The sequence below is a fragment of the Bipolaris oryzae genome (genome assembly GCF_000523455.1).
Source record: "Bipolaris oryzae ATCC 44560 unplaced genomic scaffold scaffold_41, whole genome shotgun sequence".
In the NCBI taxonomy this organism is placed as follows: Eukaryota; Fungi; Ascomycota; class Dothideomycetes; order Pleosporales; family Pleosporaceae; genus Bipolaris; species Bipolaris oryzae.
In genome coordinates, this window is record NW_006911317.1 from 120,007 (window position 1) to 142,175 (window position 22,169).

The 22,169-nt window shown below is 51.1% G+C and overlaps 9 protein-coding genes across 9 annotated transcripts; 5 read left to right on the forward strand and 4 right to left on the reverse strand.

The window, feature by feature from the left end:
• Positions 1 to 801: 801 nt before the first annotated feature.
• On the reverse strand, positions 802 to 1,926 carry COCMIDRAFT_35510 (uncharacterized protein; the record flags this gene model as incomplete). The annotated part of the gene is made up of 1 exon (XM_007688371.1): positions 802 to 1,926. The coding sequence occupies one exon, from the start codon at positions 1,924 to 1,926 to the stop codon at positions 802 to 804; it is 1,125 nt and encodes a 374-aa protein (XP_007686561.1).
• A 3,078-nt stretch (positions 1,927 to 5,004) lies between these two features.
• Positions 5,005 to 6,054, forward strand: COCMIDRAFT_25123 (uncharacterized protein; the record flags this gene model as incomplete). The annotated part of the gene is made up of 2 exons (XM_007688353.1): positions 5,005 to 5,076; positions 5,146 to 6,054. 2 exons carry the CDS (start codon positions 5,005 to 5,007, stop codon positions 6,052 to 6,054), a joined length of 981 nt encoding a protein of 326 aa, XP_007686543.1.
• Positions 6,055 to 6,189: 135 nt separating this feature from the next.
• On the reverse strand, positions 6,190 to 8,622 carry COCMIDRAFT_91639 (glycoside hydrolase family 94 protein; the record flags this gene model as incomplete). Its single annotated transcript, XM_007688403.1, has 1 exon — positions 6,190 to 8,622. The coding sequence occupies one exon, from the start codon at positions 8,620 to 8,622 to the stop codon at positions 6,190 to 6,192; it is 2,433 nt and encodes an 810-aa protein (XP_007686593.1).
• A 1,061-nt stretch (positions 8,623 to 9,683) lies between these two features.
• Positions 9,684 to 11,324, reverse strand: COCMIDRAFT_4069 (uncharacterized protein; the record flags this gene model as incomplete). The annotated part of the gene is made up of 1 exon (XM_007688345.1): positions 9,684 to 11,324. One exon carries the CDS (start codon positions 11,322 to 11,324, stop codon positions 9,684 to 9,686), a length of 1,641 nt encoding a protein of 546 aa, XP_007686535.1.
• Positions 11,325 to 12,407: 1,083 nt separating this feature from the next.
• On the forward strand, positions 12,408 to 13,812 carry COCMIDRAFT_91485 (uncharacterized protein; the record flags this gene model as incomplete). The annotated part of the gene is made up of 2 exons (XM_007688404.1): positions 12,408 to 13,460; positions 13,510 to 13,812. The coding sequence occupies 2 exons, from the start codon at positions 12,408 to 12,410 to the stop codon at positions 13,810 to 13,812; spliced, it is 1,356 nt and encodes a 451-aa protein (XP_007686594.1).
• Positions 13,813 to 14,518: 706 nt separating this feature from the next.
• Positions 14,519 to 14,839, forward strand: COCMIDRAFT_91635 (uncharacterized protein; the record flags this gene model as incomplete). Its single annotated transcript, XM_007688405.1, has 1 exon — positions 14,519 to 14,839. The coding sequence occupies one exon, from the start codon at positions 14,519 to 14,521 to the stop codon at positions 14,837 to 14,839; it is 321 nt and encodes a 106-aa protein (XP_007686595.1).
• A 761-nt stretch (positions 14,840 to 15,600) lies between these two features.
• On the forward strand, positions 15,601 to 17,030 carry COCMIDRAFT_4072 (uncharacterized protein; the record flags this gene model as incomplete). Its single annotated transcript, XM_007688346.1, has 2 exons — positions 15,601 to 15,754; positions 15,820 to 17,030. The coding sequence occupies 2 exons, from the start codon at positions 15,601 to 15,603 to the stop codon at positions 17,028 to 17,030; spliced, it is 1,365 nt and encodes a 454-aa protein (XP_007686536.1).
• Positions 17,031 to 17,286: 256 nt separating this feature from the next.
• Positions 17,287 to 18,732, reverse strand: COCMIDRAFT_25128 (uncharacterized protein; the record flags this gene model as incomplete). Its single annotated transcript, XM_007688354.1, has 1 exon — positions 17,287 to 18,732. One exon carries the CDS (start codon positions 18,730 to 18,732, stop codon positions 17,287 to 17,289), a length of 1,446 nt encoding a protein of 481 aa, XP_007686544.1.
• A 1,154-nt stretch (positions 18,733 to 19,886) lies between these two features.
• Positions 19,887 to 21,984, forward strand: COCMIDRAFT_25129 (uncharacterized protein; the record flags this gene model as incomplete). The annotated part of the gene is made up of 6 exons (XM_007688355.1): positions 19,887 to 19,926; positions 20,032 to 20,195; positions 20,248 to 20,703; positions 20,768 to 21,203; positions 21,252 to 21,638; positions 21,692 to 21,984. 6 exons carry the CDS (start codon positions 19,887 to 19,889, stop codon positions 21,982 to 21,984), a joined length of 1,776 nt encoding a protein of 591 aa, XP_007686545.1.
• Between the last annotated feature and the right edge of the window lie 185 nt (positions 21,985 to 22,169).

Below are 22,169 nucleotides of genomic sequence, written 5' to 3' on the forward strand. Positions count from 1 at the left end.
AAAAAAATTTGCCTGCGAAAGGGTCATCGGCTTCATCGGCCTCATCGCACCGCACCGAGGCGGCGCGTTTTAGCGGCGACCAGTCCCAAACACCCACACATGCATAGCCATGCTGGACTACTTTATGTTCCAGAAAGTTACCGAACCCCTCTCGAGGACTAAAAGTATTTCTTCGGAGTTTGACATGCAGTTTCGTAAGGCGCCGAACCCTTTACGATCACCAACCTTGCTGGCTAGGAAGGGAGATATAAGTGGGGCATCGGCTAGCGCACGGAGACAAGCAGTAAGCTTAAAGTCTTGTTCATGCCAGGTACTCGGGAAACGCACGTGCGATGTTAGACGCCATGCAGCTGTCGTAGTATAATTGAACCGTCGTGTTGACCATTTTTTGTACCAATTGCCACACACACCACACCCATCCAACGACACACACCTCGAGCTGGCATTCACATTATGGCCCTTGGTGAGTGTTCGTAATACCATACCTAATACGTTGGCCAGCATCCATGAACGACAGAAATCTTCCAGCTTGCATGAAGTTACTACTCACTTCGCCGACACCACTTTAAAGGGGTTGTCAAATCTCCTCGAGTGGATGCGCCCTTCTCTAAAACACTCTTACTCCAACACCAACCTTTCTTGAAACAGCACTAAGCAGTCAAGCATCACGACTTCACCAAGAATCATCAGGCACATTGTTCGACGGATATAGGTAAATTGAAATATGTACAGATTGCGTAGGCTACGACCATGATTCGTTTCCAACAGCGGTATAAACAAGTATAGACATGAAAGAGATATTTAACCACGGACAAGGGTAAGGCTGTAGGCGGAGAGGATCTCGTTGACGGGCTGGAAGTAGGTGGTTCCGCCACGGGAGCAGTCACCAGATCCGCCGGAGGTGACACCCTGGGCCTGAGCACCAGAGTAGAAAGAGCCGCCAGAGTCACCGGGCTCAGCGCAGACGTTGGTCTGGGTGAGACCAGTGACACTGCCCTGGGAGTAGTTGACGGTGGCGCCAAGGGAGCGGACGGTACCGCAGAAGACACCAGTGGTGGAGCCGGAGCGGCAGATGCTGGCACCGACAGCGGAGGCGGTGCTGCCAGAGACAGGGAGAGTACCACCGTTGTAGTTGTTGATCCTGCCCTGGTAGGTGTTTCCGCTGCTAGCGCGGATGAAAGAGTAGTCACCGCTTCCGGGGAAGACGGAGCCAGAGAAGGTTCCTACATTAGCACCACTGCTGGTGGTGGCGGCATTTCCAGCACGACCACAGTGGCCGGCAGAGACGAAACCAGTGGTGACGGAGAAACCGACGGAGCATCGGCCGCCGGAAATGTAGTAGGCATCACCACCACGGAGAGTGGCGAAGGTAGTGGGGAGTTCCTCAACGGTGCGGACCTCGTAGTCAGCCTCAGTCAGGCCAACCTTCTTGGCGAGCTCCTCAGCCTTAGCGGTACCGCTGGCGATGGCCTCGAAGACGAGCTTGTTGGCGGCAACGTCAACATAGTAAGAGGCGATTCCGTTGGCAGCCTCCTCAGCACGCTTGGTGGATGGGACGTTGAGGGCGTCAATGGCCTTCTGGGCCTCCTGGAGCTTCTCGAGGGGAGTGTCAACGACCAAGGCGGTGGCACCAGCAGCAGTGACCTCGGAGGTCAAGGCCTCGTCAGTGACGGCGACGTTGATCTCGCCGTCGACGAGCCAGGCACCACCGAAGGCGCTGCCAGCCTTTGCGCGGAGCTGGTCAATGACCTCGGTGGCCTGGATCTCGCGGGCAACGCGGACACGAGCAGCGTCGGCATCAAGGCCCAAGTCGCGCTTCATGGCAGCCAGGATCTCGGGGTGGAGGTCGTTGGCGGCGGCGGTAGGGGCACCATAGACGATGGGCAGGAAGACTGCAAGAGCAGCGAGGAATTTGGTGAGCTCCATGTTCAGGATTGTGGAAGAAACACACAAGATTCAAGTGTCGATGTTGTGAAGTGGATGGCTGTAGAAGACTTGTCTTGCTATCCTGATGAAGTGCTGACATTGGACAGGAACACAGCTTCATATTTATACATACTCGACATCTTACCATTGTCACTTGCATCATGATCTACCAGTGCCCGTCCTGAATAGAGCGCAAGGTTGCATTGGCGGCTACGAAATGCCTCCTTCCTCATCGGCGGCAAGATGTTTCCTACACGCTGCAACAGTATCGGAAAGGCAGTCCTCAAAAGGAACTTCACAAGACATTTTGCTACCATGTTACACCACAAAAGGCATTTGACAAGACATTCGCCTACACAGCGGCTCCACTAGGTGGCACTTGACAAGGCAATTCGCCTTAGGGTATTATTAAGTGCCGATGCGGCTGATCTTAACAGGAAAGTCAACAAAACGCATGAACCTTCTACCACTCTACCCCAGCATCCAAACAGGAAGGAGAGTGTAGAGATATGATAGCGATGCAGTAGCAACATGTCGGTTAGACTGTGTCATGTGGCAGCCGTTAGGCTCACAAAACCCAGAGCGGACATAATCGCAGACTAGAAAACGCCATACACACCTCTCGACCTTACCTTCCCGATTAAACGCATGTCCGATTGCCAAGCCCCAAGCCCTTTATCGCTTGCAATATCGACAACGCGCCTAGCAGATAGCAACGCCGGCATGGGGGGTGCGTTGATTGGCTGACCCCCACACCACCTTGCAGTGCCGATCGCTTTGCACGTTTTCCCCTCTTGGTGAAACTCGAGACTAAGTACACTACAGCCGAACGTCAGGACGTCAGATCCTTGATTCTTATTAAGATTAGAATAAAGGGGATAAAAAAGCAAATGGCGGGTACACTAGGGAAAAGTAAACGCTGTATGTATGGCTGAATTGCCGATGTGTGGAGACGGCAATCAGATTTCAGGGTCGCTAAAAGCTGGCAAGTTGGTCGCCATGGGCGACTACACCTATACTCGTTGATTATCTTGTATACGACGATCATTACCAGCCTAGTCATTAGCTAATCACCTGTCCTCTTTGCTGGCTACGAGTTGAATCGGTGATTCACAATGCTGTTGGGGGGGGGGGGATTTTTTTTCCAATGGTGTGATGGTAGAGCTCGTGTTGCTTACTTTTTTTTAATTACGGCGCAAAGCAGTATGAGTTGCTGGCAAAAGTGTATGGCTGTGTGTGTAATACAACAGAGCGTACTGTACACACAGACCAATGGGAATGACGAGGAAAAAACGGATGGGGAAAGAGTAAGCGGGGCGGAGTATTGCGATCGCGGAGAGCAGGGGAGGGGGGGGCCTGGATGGAGCAATCACCCGTAAGCCCTTGTCCGGTATCTGTGCACGCATCCCGCACGTACCTTGGCTGCGATGCCACAAAATCTTATACGAACCTCTCAAGTTCGTTCTTGGATTCAGCGTTTATTTTCTCCATGGTGACGCACTCATCATCAACGTACTTGTGGCGTTGAAGAACCAAAAAAAGACGTAGAGTGTCGTGGCTTTGGTCAGGACAACGCCCTGAGATGTGTGAACCGACCCTATTCCATCCGACATCCCTCGTGATCAAGCCTAGCAAACGCCTGCTTAAGTGGTACTAGCCCCCCAAATGCTTAACGGTGCCCCACTATGGAGTAGGGGTAGCCTTGAGCGCGCGCTGATTACATGCGTTTTACCGTCCAAAATAGTTGCCTGGTCCTTGATGTTGTCGTTATCACAAGCTCTCTTGCACTTACCAGGTACACGCTTGGCATTTCTTTCGGAGTGGTCATTTAAGGCAGTTGAGATACTGATTTTGCTCATGAGGGTGCTTCGCTTCGATATGTATCAGGTACCAAGCCGCGTCCTTGCATAGTCATACGATAGCGACGTCACAGTCGAAGAATTGGGTGTGAGCTGTAACTGAGGGGAAAGGCTGGTGGTATTCATGATTGAATCAGGATTTGCCTTTAGACCTTTCATGAATGGCTTGCTGCCGCACAACAAAACAGTGTAAAGGCTTGTGTCAGGCACACTCAAGGACCTCAGTATGGAAGGTGATTGAAATTTATCTGCCTTGGTTGGCCTATCGTAGTTTTGGCAGTGTACCGCGTAGACTGGATTGCCACAGTTGATCCAGAGATATGTTTTGGCGGGCTACCTTCTGAACCTGGCAGTGCACTAAGTAAAACAGATGGCCACGTCTGGGGGGTTGAGTTCGTTCTGGCAGGTGTAGAATGAGTCTGCAAGAGGGCCCTGTAGACACAGTCTCCATGGTCTACCCTTGATTTGCAGTGGCAATTGAGCCAAGGTAAAGATCATCGCGGTTGATCTGCAGACTTATTTTGGAAGGTGCAGTCTAGGCCTTCCAACAATCTATATTGTCGGTTGGCTGTATCCAGACCCGCATACTAACAGTCTGTGAGCGACGCTGAAGGAAGGGTAGTACAGCTTTAGCTACACACAACTTTGACAATCCACTTCTAAACTGTATGTATGTGCTGGCTGCTTCACCCGACAACATATTAGGCTATCAGCTTATCTGCCGAATTCTCTAGGCCATGTCTTGGCTACAAATTGTTGCGGTGCCTTCACCGCAGCCAAAACCCAAGACCCCATTACAACAACAGGCCTTGCTTCTTCAAGGACATTTTTGAAACCTATCCCAATTGCATGCTACCCCCGAGAGTTGTCCGTACATTTAGGCGTCCAGCTGGCGTTGGCCCCTTCAATTACACAGTATACATGGATTCTTCCCAGCGCTTCCAACAGCAAAACACATTTACATAATGAAATTGCAAAGAACGCCACAGGAATTCAAGGCGAAGGTCTACTAGAAAATAGTTTCAGATGGCGCAAAGACGTGACTCAGAAGCCAAGAAATGCCCAGAATGAAATTGTTCCGAACGCGGAAGGTCCCCTTCCGACACTTCGAGCCGCACCTCTCTATTCCCGGAATCTTCCTCTCATCCGCAAACGACACAGCATCTTTAATCTCCGGGGAAAGGTACCTCCCCCCACTCTCCAATCGCTAGACGCCAAAATGTCATCTCTGCTTAATGGCTTCCCGACAAAGGCACCGTCTGCACCTGCACAAAAACTCCGATATGCAGACGTATGCCACAACCTCCCTTTTCCCGCGTCAATCACGACAGCAACTAAACTGGAATGACGCAACCTCTAGGTCGCTGTAACAGCAACAGCAAAAGAGTTTGCTGGATTCTATCGTGGCAAGCAATACCATGACCCCGACTTCGACGCTGTCCTGGACCGCGCTCTCGCCGCTGGAGTCGACAAAGTAATGTTGACAGGCATGTACGCCGCCGACGTACCCATCAACATTGCCATTGCTCGCAGGCGGCCAGCGCAATGCAAAATCACCATTGGCGTCCACCCCTATCATGCAGTCGAGGCAGATGAGGGTGGCGAAGCATACTATGCGTCGGTGTCCGAAACCACTTCCCGGACTATGGAGCAAGAGCCGCACCTCCTAGCCGCTTTTGGGGAATTGGGGCTTGACTACGATAAGCTAGCCGCTGCCCCTAAACAAGTACAGATTCGTGTGTTTAAGCGCCAGCTCGATATGATTGTGGATGCGGGATGGAAACTACCTTTGTTCCTACACTGTCGTGCTGCTTTTGAGGATTTCGTTTCTATCCTCGAGGCATACTGGGAACGGCTTCCCTTACGCTCTGGCTTGGTGCATTCGTTTGTGGGGACTACGCAGCAGATGCAGAAGCTCATTGGCATGGGCTTGCACGTCAGTGTTAACAATTTTGCGTTCAGGGACAGGGACAGTTTGGAGATGATTCGCAATGTGCCGCTTGAGAAGCTGCAGATTGAGACGGATGCGCCGTGGGGCGAGATTCAGGCGTCGAGTGAGGTTGCGAAGGCTTATTTGCAGAATGCGACGAAGTGGGCTTGGGGGAGCAAGAAGAAGGATAAGTTTAGTCTAGGGGATATGGTTAAGGAGAGGAATGAGAGTTGTAGTGTAGAGAAGGTCGCGCTTGTGGTGGCTGGGTTAAAGGGATTGAGTGTTGACGAGGTGGCTGAGAGTGCGTGGGATAATAGCATCAATATGTTCTTCTCGTAATGAGCAGGCGCACGAATAAGACACGACTATGAACAAAACATGATTAATCTTGTCCCAATCGTTGTTCAAGCTTTTGTCATTCGTAAAACGTAATCTAGTCAACTCATCTAAAAAGTACGAATCTCTCCCGTGCTTCTACTTAGTCCCATTCGTTCCATTTGTTCCATGCCCATTCGTCAAAATCCCATGCTTCTTTTTGCTCGCCCTCGGTACCTCAACCTGTACCTTGTACGTCCGCCCTTTCTCCACATTCCCAATAACATTACCGGCAATCTGCTCCCCATCAACCGTCACCTTCACACCCTCCACACTCCCCCTCTTAACCTGCACATCGAACACCGCACCCCTAAACTCCCTCCTCACCTTCATCTCATCCCAATCACTCGGAAACTTGGGATCAATCTTCAGTCCCTCCTTGACACCCCGCAAGCCACACAAGCCCTCAATGACGCATCGATACGCCCAGCTCACCGTCCCGGTATTGAACAGCTGACTCGAGCGTCCCGCGGTGCGATCCAAATGCTTAATCCCATACCCACCACGATAGTAATTCGGAATGAAGATGGGAAGCTGACCCCGGCGAACAAGATCCTCTTCATCCGGCCCTGGAATCATAGCTCGGAGCGTGCTATACGCGCGATCCACATCGCCAATGGTGTACAGAGCCCAAGCGTAAAAGGCAGCAGCGTGGTTGTACACGGATCCGTTCTCACCCTGGCCCGGATACTTTTGCGTCACACGCCCGACATCCTCGCGCATGGCCGTGAACGGCGGACCAAACATGACGACGCCGTACGGCGTAGTAAGCTGCTCGTCAATCTGCGGTAGCATCTTCGCAATGCGCTCTTCCGACGCCGCACCCCCGAGAATCGACCAGGCCTGAGGATTCAGCCAAATCCGACCCTCCTTATCCTCCTTAATCCCAAACGTGACATTGTCATCTGTGATACCGCGGGCGTACCAGTCGCCGTCCCAGAGATGCTCGTTGGCGGACTGATTTACTTTTTCGGCGCCTGCGCGGTACTTCTTTGCGATGTCGGGTTTGGAGGCGTCTTCGCAGATTTGCGCCCATAGGTTGACGGCGTAGGCGGTTGCGACAGTGAGCCAGCCTGAGACGCCGATGCCCTTGGGTCCGACCATGTTCATGGGGTCGCACCAGTCGCCTTGGGCGATGTAGGAGAGGCCGCGGTCGTCGCGCGCGTTGGAGGAGAGGAGCCAGTCCATTGCCCGGCTGAAGCGCTCGAAGACGGTGTAGGTGTCGCCGTACATGCTGCTGACTTTTTCGTCGAGGATGGTGTAGTCGCCTGTTTCGTTGAGGTAGATTTCGAGTGCGATGGGGAGCCAGACGCAGTGGTCGGTGTGAGGGATCTGGTTGATGTATTTGAGGACTGCGCCTTTGGCTAGCAGGATACCGTCTGGCATGGAGCCGTTCTTTTCTTGTTGGCCAACTGCAGTTAGAATTGCTTTCCGGGCTACTTCGGGCTTGATGAAGCTCATGCCCATGTTGTCTTGCAGATAATTTCGCGTTTGCGGGTCGGTTGTAAGACGGTTCACATCGCCGTGGTAGTATAGTTGCCGCGGTAGCCAGTTGTTGACCAAGTTGTCAAGATCCTTGTCTGGGGTTTCTAAACGAATGCAGCCGCTGCCTCGCTGAATGTAGTCTTCATAGTCTTTGTTGGCTTGAGCAAATGCAATCTTACTGAGATATGTCTTGCGCATCTCGAGGATCTCGGCTTCTTCGTATGCGGGGCCAAAAAGGAATCGATAGTCTTTGCTCTCGTTTTCCTTGAGTTGAGCTCGATACTGCACAGCCGCGGTTGGCGTTTCGTAACGAGCATCGCTTTTTGAAAGTTCCGGCTCCAGTATCGATGATGGCGATTGTAGTCCTCCCTCGCCCTCGAACGACTCCTGTCTGGCCTCCCACGCTACTGGTGCTGTTTCACAAAGGAAATACGTCTTGTCCTTGAGATATTTTGTCTTTGGGTAATCTTCAGCTTTCTGGTATGGCGTTTTACAACTGCCAACAATACCTCCAACATTTTCATCCCATTGTGCTTCTTGGTTCATCCAGGACATGTATCCAAGAGGAAAGTAAGGATAAATACTTAGTTTCCGGTCACGGCCGGAGATGTTGGTGACTTTGATACTCCATAGCTCAGCAACGTGATCTGTGGGAAGAAGAAACGTCATGTCGACGCGAACACCAAGTTTCTCGACAGTCCATTTGATGTCACTCTTGCCAACATTGAAAACGAATCGATCTGGCTTTGCTCTGACTGGCTCATATGGAGCGGAAAAGAGATCGCCGGTCTCTTCGTCTTTGATGTAGACGAAGCGACCTGGATGATGTGCGTAGTAATTTTGCTCGGGTTGCATGAATGTCTTTGCTTCGAGGTTTGGTGCATAGGCGTATTTGGCGGGTTCAGGTTGCATGTACTGGGCGGTCGCAAATCCACGACAAGTCACCTGTATCATCATACGCTGATTCCAAAGAAATGCACCGGCTTTGGGCATCTCGGTTGGACTGGTGAGCTCATATCGCTCACCGTTCTCCGTTGGTCGTAACATGGCTGAAGGGGCAGGCATGAGTGGTATCTATAGCGTTGACGGTATTCTTTTAGTACCGCAAAGGACTAGTTGGTTATATAAGACATAAGTGCCGGTATGGCGTAGGAGGCATAGCTTACTGTGTTTTAGTGATACAGCAGAATACAAGTGGATTGCGTGTGCGATGCAGGACGAGAGTGCGCAGCAGCCACAACGCTGTTAGCTTTGCAGCCAGTCCAGTCTACAATACGAGAATGAGACTTTTGGTGGTGGTCAGTTGGGACCATCAAAGAGCGAACACAGCTCGTCAGTACTCTTTTAGCACGACAGAAATGAACGCAAGCTCGAGTAGACCTCGAAAGCAGAACCCCGGCCAGCGCGTACAGGGAACAAAAGATAGTGAGGGATTTTCAGGGAACATTCACCGGTCATGGGCACTTCATATACACAGGCCTCAGAGGCACAGTGAGCCGCACGGCGTGGGGCTAAGCGAATGGCGGTGTGGGGTTCAGCCTGAAAGGTTCGAGATGGAGGCACGGGGTCGGTTACACGGTCCGGAACGCCTTTGCTGGCCAGCCGCGTGGCAGCTCTTGCGCCACCCCCATCCACGCCCACATAACACAATGACTTGCGCATCTTCGATGCCCCGCCGGATACCCAGATTTGCGTCTTGTGCACGATCCGATTTGTGCTTTCAGGAATAGCGCTGACGCGTATTATAGCATCAGTTTACTGGTGCTATATCCATCGGGCTTCGGACCTCGTGGCTACTCAAGACATGCCAATTGAGCACCGTGTCTGTGCCGAATTCCGCATAATTGACCGCGTTTAGGATCGCGATAAATTGAGCTCGTGATGCTGCAATTGACTGGGCCTGGTTTTTCTCTTCATAATCAGGATTTTTCGGACAAAAACGCAAGCTCACATGCTGTCAGGAGGGAAGTCAAGGAATTGATAATCGATCATTAGAGTAGCTATCGCGATCAGGTGCAAGACAGATGGCATCATCAACGCCATCACTAAGCAATTGCCTCGGTAGTTGAGAACGAAACGCCTACCGCAACTCGCTCATCTCTCTCTTCCTACTGTTTTTCTGCGGACTTGCTGGCGGATTTGGTAATCTTAACGTACTTTCCAGTATCGGGAAACGTCTTCTTCGGACTGATTACAGGGGCAGGATCTTTCTCCCACCAAGATGTGGAGGCAGCAATACCTCGCCGCCAGTACCGCACCTTCGCATCACCATCGATGCTGATATAGTACTCATCTCCTGAATCATCCGAGAAGACTCCATACATCCCGCCATCAACGTACGCCGTCACAACACCGGCAGGTCGTCTGAATATCTCTTTGGCGTTACTCTCGGTATTGTAAACAATTTTTGTTCCCTCTGAGATGTTGAGATACAACGCAGGCTCTTGATCAATCCAACCAATATCTTGAATGGAGACCATTCGACCGCCCGTGCCGCAGTCTTCGTCAATCTGAAAGTGTTGTACCATTTTGCCGCCAGGCCCATTGAGAACATCCCACACATAAACATCTTTGCCAGCGCAGAAAGCAAGCTGGGCCTTATGAGGATGCCACTGGAGAGATCGGCACCAGTCTGATAGCTTTATTGGGAATGTGGCGAGCTTCTTTCCATTAGACACATCATGTACCTGAACGATCTGACCACATTTGGAGCTCCAGGCAATGAAACGCGAGTCTGACGAGAATGCACCTGCCCAGCTTTGTTCTTTCGAGTTTCCGGCAGTCCACTCAAGCTCTCCCGTAAGGGCAGAGTACATGCGTAAACTACCATCCCACGATACCGATGCAATGTGGGCGCTGTCCGGGCTGATGGCAGACCACATGATGGCATCAGTGTGTTCAGCAAGACGATAGAGTTCGATGCCTTCATCCAAATCGTAGACGACCACCTGTGGTAGCTCTTCTGGCTCACGGGAACCTTGCTGAGTTGAGTTGTTGTTTGAATGGTATAGAAATATCCTGCCATCATTACTCATGGACACCGAACCAAAGCTTCCAAGTTGTGCGTCTTCAAAAATAGTATTGTGTCGCGTGCGATAGTCTGTGGCAACTTGATTCAGTGCCTCCGCAAACATGGTGTGTAGTGTGGAAGTATGGATAAAGTTTTGGGTCCATTCGTGGCGCTTTTCCAGTTCTGGAGCAATGGCATTGATTGCTTTTGTGGCAAGAGCGTTAGCGTCGATCCCCTCTTCTTTGTCAAGAATCCTCCCGTGTTGGTCCAAATCCCAGAGAATCAGCTGGTTGGATACTGATGCCTTGTTTCGTCCTGTGGTCGAGACGCTTGCAAGAGTATAACCAGCTGAGCCTGCAGCATATTTGTTGAAACTCTGGTCAGCAGTGCCAGTCTCTATTTTGGTGTTTACCGAAGGTCGAAAGTAGACTCCTCCACTTCCCTCGAGGGTCTCTCGTAGCTCTTGAGATGCAATGTCATAGACCAATATCTTCTCTGCGGATGTGCTGATGGCCAGCAACTTTTTATCGGAACTGATGGCCGTGTGATAGGATGCGTAGCTACCCTTATCGCTTTCGTTTATATGAACGCCGAAGTCAAGAACATTGTCCGCTTGCGTCCATTCTTTCGGATGGCAGGCGGCCAACTGAGCCGCTCCACCATCATTCTCGAAGTCATGTACTGCTTCAAGGGGGAAAAGATAGTCTTTTAAAAACGTCTCGCGTGAAAGGAAAGCCATGGCTCTGCACAAGGCTGTTTCTGGCTCTGTAGAAGATGAGGTTTGATGGTTTCGAACAGGATGGTTGCCTAGTGGAGGATAAGACTGATCACGTTGTGGTAGGATAGTACCAATCAGCATCTCTTCCACAATACAAAGCTAAGCACTCGACCGTTTAAGCAAACAAAGCTACCAATATAGACTTTTCAGCATGCAAACAGGCACAAGAAAATCTGCAAAGGAGGCAGATCGCTACGGAATCAATAGACTATATATGAGCTGAAACGAAACGTCAATCCCACCTATGCCGTGCGCCCGTCAATACCCCGCTGGTCCGAAAGACCAGAAGAGAGGAGGATGCGATGGCAGGGTAAAGACGCCAGATAGGCTCACAGCCTTGCAAACACGGGTCCGCAGCAGTTGCAAAGCAAATGGTAGACACCGGATCACAAAAGCCTTATTCTTGGGTGATGCCTTTGTCCAGCAGCTAATCTTCCAAAGATGGAGGGAAAACCCGAGCTGCTGAACCCACACACGAAGTCCGAAGACTACGAGTGTGTAACGCCCGATGTTGATTACAAGAAAGAGCTGCGTAGGTATTAGTGACGGCTGCAGTGCGATGGTGGCGCGATGATGAGCGTGGCACGCGAGCACGCGTCGCTGGCGGAACTAGATGACGGGTTCATATGCAGAGAGAACGCGTGTAATATGGGCACCATGGCGGAAACATATGCGATCATCGTGCTCATGAGCTATAAGATTTGCTGTTGGTGTCATGAATAAGAAGAAGAGCAAAGGCAAAGGAGGTCCTCCCGCTCATGGTTAGGGTTAGGGTGGCTAGATGTCTTGGCACGCAAAGACCAGGATCTCTCGGAACAGGGTGTGAATCTGTTGCGAGCCAGGAAAGGCAGCAATACCAAAGATGAGGCTTCGATAGATGACTCCTGGTGCAATTGAGAGACGTCTAATTGATCATATGCGGAAAATGTTAAGTGGTGCGACCAGGCTGTATGTTCTGAACGCGCATCCAGGCACCTGGCGGCGGGGACCTCATTAACGAGGTACTCCAGGACAAAGTCACATCGTGTCCACATCCCTATCATCATGGCCCCATCAAGAGGTCGCGCTATTTTCTGCGCGCAGAGGGTTTTATCAGGATATGCTATCCCCCCTCGTCGGAACTTCTTTTCGCTCTCAGTGGACAGGGCGTCGCGCAATCCTATCAGCCAGACACATCTTTTCCGTCCGCCGCACTACAGGCTAACCAGCTTCCAACAATGCTCCTACTCGACCTTTACAGACACTCTCGCCGACCCTGCCAATAAGCTGCAAAGCTATGTCTCCACCAGTAGCGACCCCTACCTCAATCTGTCCATCGAAGACCATATCCTACGCAAAAGCCCGCCAGACAGCACTATCCTTTTCCTCTATGTGAACCGACCCTGCGTGGTCATCGGACGCAACCAGAACCCATGGTCCGAGGTCAATTTAGGCATTCTAGATGCTGCTCGTGGGACACGTAACCCCAAGGATAGCGAGCCTCCAGGCATTGGCACCGTCGATCTTGTGCGCCGCCGCTCGGGAGGAGGCACTGTTTTCCACGATGAGGGGAATCTCAATTGGAGCATAACGTGCCCACGTGCCGACTTCACACGCGATAAACATGCCGAGATGGTTGTCCGAGCACTACGAAAACTCGGTGTCCAACGCGCCAGGGTTAACGAGCGTCACGATATCGTTCTCGATCAAGGTCAAGGAAACGACGGGCAACCTGTTGATCCCGAAGACACCCATCGCACGCCTTATACCATAGAGAATGGGGCTCTCCCTCGCCCTCTCAAAGTCTCTGGCTCGGCGTACAAGCTCACACGGCAACGTGCCCTCCATCACGCGACCACCCTGCTGAGCTCCCCGAATCTACACATCATACCACACTACCTCCGCTCTCCAGCTAAGAGTGTCATTCGCGCTCAAGGTGTGGAAAGTGTAAGTTCGCCTGTTTCAAACATTGGCTTGGAAGTCAAGACATTCCAGTCCCACCTGCAAGAAGAGTTCTCCCTCATGTATGCCGGACTAGGGTCACCGAGCATAGTACAGACTGTTGGGGACAAGTTTCTAGATATTCCAGATATCCGCAAGGGTTACGAAGAGCTCAAGGTATGTTGGAAGCTTTTCAGTTCATCATTCTCAATGCTAATAGCTGTAGTCTGAAGAGTGGATGTGGTCACAGACCCCAGCGTTTACTCTCACACTTGACCCTAAAGACGAAATCGGCATTCAAATCAAGGTACATCACGGCGTGATCAAGAGCCTGGACTTTTCAAACTCCAGCCTCTCCCATGAGACTCAGTCAGTTCTTGACACTGCGCTTATTGGCTTGGAGTTGCACAAGATTCGAGACTGGAAAGCGTTCCTGCAAGAGCATATTCATTCATGGGACACTGAGTTGACGACAACAGCCGGGCGACTGGACCAGCTCCTGCCAGTCCCTAGAATGTTCAAGCAGTGAGCAATGGTACTTACAAACCTGGGTAAAAGATTCCGTCTTTCCTTACCTTGCAAACTTAGGACGAGAAGACGATTACCTTACCACGGCTGGATACATTACTGAGGCCACTCTGTATATGGGAAGGAAATATGCAATGTACTATACTTCGATCGCTGCCGTCTGGACCAGAAGGCTTCCAAGACAACCCCCTTTTCTTTGTTGATCAGGTGACTAGACTATTGAAAATTAATCTAGCCGAATATTGATCCCGATTCCAATATTAACAGCGAATAGACTCACGGGCTACTGCTCTGAAGCTTCTGTCATGACGTCCTGATGTGCCCACGGAACCAAAAGCTTATTTAGCGACGCGTCCCATTGGAGGGTAAAGCGAGCACGAGCTTACGGAACGACAAATAGTAAAGTAGTATGGAGTAAGACACGGAAGTATCATTGCAGCCTCACTGAGAAGGAAGGACCAGCAGGCTACAATCGGTGATTCATTAATAATCTTGACATCCCCTGTACATTGACGCGCCTACTTATGCATTCTTACTGAACATAACCAGACCCTACCACATGACCGCTTCACTATAACGGCTCGGCACCAAATCTCGACAGTGGTTGTATTCAAATTCGAAATCCGTCCGAATTCATACCTAGAAACACCCAGCCACCACACAAACACAACACAATGGTACATTCATGCAGCTCTTCCTTTTCCACGATGCCCTCTATGGGGACGCCTTCTGAGTTGTCCTGTGAAGATGGAGTAGATCACTTCGCCGACTTTGATGGCACTCATACGCCCCAAGAAGATGGAGGGAGACGTGAAAGTGTCGAAAAGAGACCCTCATGCGTTGTATCGGAGAATGAGAACGACCGCAATGACCAGGAAGTGAATCAGAGTGAACGGCAACACCAAGGTGGGAACAGGATCAGTGATCAGGGGAATTGGATGAGGAGAATATGGGTGTGGCTGAAGAAGATTGCCGACACATTCTTGGCGCGCACATTTCGTCTGGTCCTCCACCGTGGAGGTGGCTGATGGTTCTGGGGGGGCCAAACCCAATCTTGGGAGCAGGCCGATTCGGAATATCCTAATCCATCTTTGAACAAGGCCGAATGACCTCGGTGCCGAAGAGATATCAAGACCCTGGGAGGGAAAGTGGACAGACGACAACGCAGCAACACTGAGATGACAATGACGACATGAGGCTGACTGTGCCAAGCCTGTGGAGCATTGTTTTTCCCTTTTAGAGAAACAAAACGTATGAGATGAGTTCTGCTGCAGATTGTCGATATTCAGGGTTGCAGAGGGTTTATACGGGTTGTAGCTAGGCTGAATCTTGACTATCGGCCCATCGTACAGCCTCCCTCGCTAGTTTATGTTTCGGCCTTCAGCCCCACAACCAACCGCAACTGCACCGCCTCCCTCCGTCTAGACCGGTGAATGCACTGCGTCTGAGGTGGGAATACAGGTATGCATGCATTCATTCCCTAGATGCGCGAACCCGCCAATCATGGTCGTGTCGAGTCCTCGGTGGCGAATGTTTCGAAACACGGGCCCCCCGAACAACAGATGTCAGCGGGCCTTCGCCGTGTTTCAGGTGAACTTCACGGCTCTGACAGCACGAATTGGTCTGTATTTCTGGTTGCCTACGGCCAACAGCTGCAGGCTACTATATGAATGACGATGCAGGTCTTTTTACCGCGGCAGATGATTTCCTAATGTATTTTTCTTTCTGCTCTGCGCATCGGCATACATATCTAGCTTTTTGACTTTATTTCTTTTCATCTGTAGCAATAATGAATGGTTACAGGGATCTCAGCGCTGGCTCGCAATACATGTACAATATGACGAATGGTCTTGAAGATGATTCATTCGAGGGTGTGCAGCCTAGATGGCCGCACCTGCAAAATCAACAGATGCAGTTCCATGGCTACGGCCAGGGCTCTACAGGTATACTATGCGCGATAACCGCTCCACCGTGTCCGTATATCCAATGAATCTAACAACATGTATAGGTGGTCATGGTCAGCACAATAGCCATTGGTCGAACACAGACATCCCACCCCAGTCTTTTCCTCATGCGCAACACCTCTCGGCCTCAAGTTTCTCTTCGGCAGGTTCAAGCTTACGATCGTCACAAGCGAGCGGGTTCTCAGACCTTTCCTTCCGAGATTCAGTCTCGTCATCCTCCTCATGGTCCCGCACATCTGGCATGGGTCGGGAGCAACACGTCCTACAGACCGAGTATGATCTAAGTCACGGTCCACCAGCCCAATCCTCTTACTTCTCCAGTCCTGTAGAAGAAACCAATTCCATCGTATCCAAGCGTCGACCAACCCGGAAGCCCCTCGTGCAAGAAAAAGACTACTTCAAAACCTGCGTCTCTGCCCACAAACAATCCCGCACCTGCACCAAATCCCACAAGTACTTCTGCACCAGCTGCAAAAAATCCTTTGTCGAAAAAGCAGACTGGAAACGCCACGAAGAAACCTACCAAGAGCGCCCCGAAATGTTCGAATGCGACCTCTGTCCCGCAATCTACTTCTTAGAAAAAGACTTTACAGCGCACCACGGGCAATCGCACCGCTGCGCCCCCTGCAGCGGCACCACAAAATGGAACAAGAAAACCCACATGCTCTCCGCTCGCAAAGAACGCATGACGCGCACGGGATGGGGCTGCGGCTTCTGCTGTCACTTCAGCTCCGACTGGACCGAACGCTGCAACCACCTCGCACACCACATGGAGAAGCAAGGCCTCACCGAGTCCGACTGGAACCACAACAACGTCATTCACTCCCTCCTCCAGCGCCCCATCGTGTCCTACGAGTGGCGCCGCATAGTCCAAGGCATGCAACTGCACACGGTGCTCTGCTCGTGGAACCAGCATTCAACAGGGCGTGTGGAGGGGTACCCGGAGAGCAATCCCGTGCCGCAGTTACAAGACTTTCTTGAGTATTTTACAGAGGATCAGGATCCCGTTGCGCTGGCGCAGCTCGCGTATAGGAAGATGATTCGGCATTCTGAGCCGCTGAGGACGGCGGCGCCGTTACCGCCACTGCCGCAGCAGCAGCAGCAACAGGTGCCTGCGCGAGAGCGGCGTGAACAGACGCTGCAGGAGCTCACGCGAGACACGGAGATGTGGACGCAGCTTATTAATTCGGTGGTTGACGACGATGTCATGCCGCAGGGCGTGTGTCCGCTGGATGGTAGTTTGTATAACACTTGAAAATTGCCGCTTTAATGTTTAAACCCGTAATGGATAACTCTTGAGGAGTTGAAACGAAGAAAAGCAACAAGTTGTAGTATTTCAGAGAAAAAAAAACGGCAGTTTCTCGGAAGCGGATATGACGGGTTACATTTCCTAACGAGTCCGAAATGAGGAGGTTTAACAAGTAATACTTCAAGAGGTACTATCACGACAACGATCATGTTTGAACACCCAACAGTTATCTCTGCATCTTTTTTTCGGTATGAACGAGCTATCACCATCCTTCCAACTCCTGCGCTTTGGTCTCCAAACTGGGTGGCTGGACGGGCATGCCCTTCTTCAGCGCCCCTACCAACGGGTCTTTGCTCATGAACTCCTGTATCTTCTCGTCGGTACTGACATCTGTCTTGACGCGCTGATACGCCATTCGCGATGGCATATCGATTGCGCTTAGGAACTTTTCTCTCCGGGCGTCCGACCATGCCTTCAGTAGCCTCTCTTCGTTAAGTGCTCTGTCGCCCATGATATGGATCAAGACTTCAGCAAGGGACGAAGCGTCTGCCATGCCGGATGCAAGACCGAGGCCAGCGTAAGGGTTTGTTAGATGCGCAGCGTCGCCTACGAGGCAAGTGTGAGAGGATGCGTGATAGAGTGATTCGACGAGCCGCTGTTGCGCTTTGTACGGCGCTATCCGAGTGATTTCGTAGTCGATGGCTCCTTCGCTGTTCCTGCCTTTGTTTGGGAGCATGAGACGAAGTTTTTCATCTATATCTTTCTTGATCTCTTCTTCCGTAGTATTCAGAGGCACGCCGTAGGATACGCGCCATAAAGGTGGCTTGGAGTCTGTTGCATGATTGATCCGCCCGATAAGTCCATAGCTTCGTGGATCGATGATGAAATTGGCGTCGTAAAATCCGTGGCTGTGGAAGTCAAAGTACAGATCTGTGGCTACGAGTTGGGCCGCGAGCGTCTCGCCTTCCAATTTGATACCGAGCTCTTTTCGGATGGTAGAGTGGGCTCCAGATGCGTCCACGAGGTATGCTGCTTCTATCCACTCAATCCCAAGGCGTGAAGAGGTAGGCGTAGGCGTCGTCTTGACATCGACGCTGTCCCGCGATGTTCTTAATCCAGTGACACTAACCCCAAGGCGAATTTCTGCCTTTTGATCCAAGGCAGCTAATCTTTTCATGAGTACTTGCTGAAACTTGCCCTGGGGCAATAATAGCTGGCCCTTCCCCTTCATACCCTCTACTGAATTGTCAAACGTCTTTTCAGCGATAATCTTGCTTCCGTTTTGCAAACTGTTTCGGAAGCATAATCCTGAGCTCAAACTTCCAGTCTTGATCAACTCAGGTAGTAATCCCTCTACCTTTGAGAATATGGGGTAAGTCGGTGGCTGGTGGGCCATTGCCCGCGTAGAGCTGGGGTCAGGTTGTTCGGGTTCAATGACGATGACTTTGTTGGGAATATCCGACTGAGCTAGAAGAAGAGCAAGAAAAAGACCGACACAGCCACCCCCAGCTATCACGATTGGAAGTTTTTTCGATATTTTGCCATTCATGTGGGACGATCCGTTTGTGCGGGATCTGCCGTTGGTGTGAGATGTTCCATTGGCGTGGGATCTGCCGTTGGTGTTGGAAGTACCGTTGGTGTAGATAGTCCCATTGCTGCTACCGGGGTTAGATGTAAAGTAGCTTGCAGCAGTGTTGGTAGTCGCCATTCTCTCTGGAGCTTATGGATATCTTCTGTACTCCAATATTCCTCACGTAGATTGTACCGATTTCGATCAATGGATGAATGAAACTGGATTAGAAAGATGGTAACAGCCAGGCGATATAATCTTTGCCAAAGGCTCCCGTTTACACCATCACCGTAATATGCATTGCATATGTACTTGTGACTGCGCATTCGGAGAAAGCCTTGACGGACTACATGGATGTGATGTTGTCATGTTGGTACCTGCGGAGCGGCCCCAACGCGGGGAACCGAGCACGGTTACGAGAGCCTCAGGGTTCAATTAGCATTTTATGTCCCGAGGAAGAAGAGATGCTTCTTAAAAAGAAAACAAGGCCATGCAGTTGTACTGCTGGGAAAACATGGTTATGTTGTGTGATAGCTTGTTTGAGTGCGGATATTTTCTTTACAGGAGCCTGGGGTTTGTTCTTTTGTGGACCGTCCAATTTCAAGAGGCATCCAGATGAGTGAAAAGTTCCAATGTCAATCTTCCGTAGTGGACCGTCTAGTGTGTTGTTCAACTGAGGGTATGCTTATGAGGCTTTTTTATCTCGTTTCTGAATGATCATTCTTGGTAGTAGTCCTATCCGGAGAACCCGGAAGGCAAACGAAGCATAAATGATGGTGGCTGCTGAGTAGAAAAGAGGCTTGGAGTATTTCATTTTCTGGCACGGTTCAACAGAAGATGGACTGGTTAACGGTGAGGTTTCTGAAGGTAGGGTTTGGTAGCCGTTTTGGTCTGCCTCGAACTCGCCGCGTGTACACTACGTCGTCCTTAGTCACTAGGCTCGATACCGGATAAACGGCAAGCTGCAGGAGATGTGAAAGCACAATGACGTTGCTCGTTTGCACAAAGATAATATTTTGCTGTTGTGAGCTTCAAATCAGAGAGGGTGAACAGGCATGTGCTGAGCTGGAGAGGGGAAGGTGCTCAGATGGCGCGCCGAGGCAGAGGGGCTGTGGCTAATGAAGTGTGGCTCATGACGTGCGCCACGCGGGCCGAAACAAAGCATAGTAGAACGGGACACGAATTGCCAAGTCAAGACTGCCTCGAGTACTCCCTGGTAACGCGGCTTATCTGTTCTTTTCCAGAAACAAATCTTCTCCATGAGGTAGCGATTGAATAGCACGTCTCTCAGAATGTCTGCGCTAGCCACATCTGACCCGGCACAACAAAGTGGTAGGTGAGGTGGCAGCTTTCGGAGGTGCTGCTCAACTCCGCATCCCCGGTCGCAAGTGGTGGTAGTGAAGCAACATGGAGTAATAGACTGACAGACAGGTACAGGAACTTTGTCCAAGTCACAGAAGAAGAAGAATAAGAAGAAATCAAACTCCAATGCGAGCAAGCCAGACGAGACGGCAAAAGCAAATGGCGGCAACGGCAAAGCGGCTCCAGACGATCATGACGACGACTCCGAGGGTGAAGGGGAGGAGCAGCAACAGCAGACTGTATGTCATACCCCTTGCATGCATATCTAGGTACTAAAATTGCGAAATACAGCAGCCCACTGCGCACGCTGCAGACCCGGACGCCGATGATGTAGACGACGAACCACCAGTGTCTCCAACAATACAAACAAACGGTACTCCACACCACAGCATTTCCTCTGCGATTGCTCTAGGACTAGCACGCTCACGCTCGCATCAAGGGCTCTCTCCATCCCCACCGCCCGCCTCCGACACGAGCGCCCGCCTCGATGCGATAGCAAAGGAGCGCGATGCGCTACGCCAGGAAGTCACCGAGCTCAGGAAGAGTCTAGAGGGTATTCAGAGCAAGCAGAGTGCAGGCGCGGCTGACGGGTCTCAATGCAACCACGATGAGGAAATTCGAAGTCTAAGAGAGGAATTGGACGAGGCAAACGAGGGCAAGGAGCACTTTGAGACTCAGTATAAGAACCTGCTGGGCAGGGTGAACACGATCAAGACGAGTTTGGGTGACCGACTAAAGGCTGATGCGGTCGGTGCTTCTCTCTGCTGCTTTGTTGCAGCGAGTATCGTTCTAGGGTGCTGACAAGTTGTAGGCTCGTATTGAAGAATTTGAGACGCAAGTCGCCGACCTCGAAGACCAAAACCGGGAATTACAAGAGCACAACAACAGTCTCACAGAAGAGCTTGCAAAGCTAAGACAGGAAAAGGAGGCACAAGTGTCAGAGATTGAAACACTACGAAGCCGTGCCACTCTGTCACAACAAAACTGGATCAAAGAACGCGATGAACTCATTTCCCGGGAGGCATATGCAAAGGAGGAGTTTGAGAATGCAAAGCAGGCCATGCAAGACTGGGAGGTGCTAGCCATGAACGAGCGGTCATTACGCGAGAACCTTGCAGAGAAAGATGCAGAGCTACGAGAACAACTCGAGTCGATCAAGGATGAGTACGAAAAAGCTGCTAGGGACAGGGATACCAACAGTCAGGCTGTAGAAGGTCTACAAAAAGCGCTGCAGGAGGTCCAGAATCGTAAGTGTCGTCGATTTTGTCTCGTTACAGCAATCTAACAAGCTGCAGTAAGGAAAGCTGAGCTCAAAAAGTCTGTTGAGACGTATGAAACGCAAATCAACGAACTCCGTAAACAGGTGCAAGCTGCAGATGCTGCTGCAGATGCCGCAAAAACAGCACTTGAGTCGACGAAGAAAGACCTTGAGCGAGCGCTGCCATTTGAAAAGGAGGTCAAAGAGAAGAACCTACTTATTGGCAAGCTGCGGCATGAAGCGGTCACGCTGAATGAGCATCTCACCAAAGCCTTGCGCATTTTAAAGAAGGGCCGACCAGAGGATAATGTTGATCGCCAGATCATCACCAATTACTTCTTGCATTTCCTGAGCATTGACCGTAGCGACCCCAAGAAGTTTGAGGCGCTTCAGTTGATTTCTGCGTTGCTGGGGTGGACTGATGGTAAGTCTCCCATGACATTCGCTGCTGCGAGCACGGTCTAACATGGACTGCAGAGCAGAAGGAACAAGCAGGTCTCGCCCGCCCAGGCACGGCAACCAACTCTGGGGGTCTCCGCCTCCCCTTAACGCCTTTCCGGCGGACACCATCGACGCCTTCACTAAGCTCGGCAGTAGATCCTATGCTCATGGCTAGCAGCTCAAGCAACAAGGAATCGCTAGCCGAGCTATGGCAAGATTTCCTTGAGCGGGAAGCTGCCGAGGGTAAAGACGACGCTTCGAGGAGAGGAAGCACTGTGAGTCAGATTACCAGGACAGAGAGCGGGCTCGGCATCAGCGAAAGGAAGTGAATTGCATTTGGGATGCATATACTGATACAGGAAACACCTTATTCGTCTGCAACTTTCTGTGGACGTTGGTATAATAGAGCCCTTGGTGCTTGGTCACCTCGGATCGCTTGGTTCGATCTTTAACAAGTTTCTCGTGTATATCGTATGACACGAGCCTAATGCCATGTGTTGTTACATTTCCAATG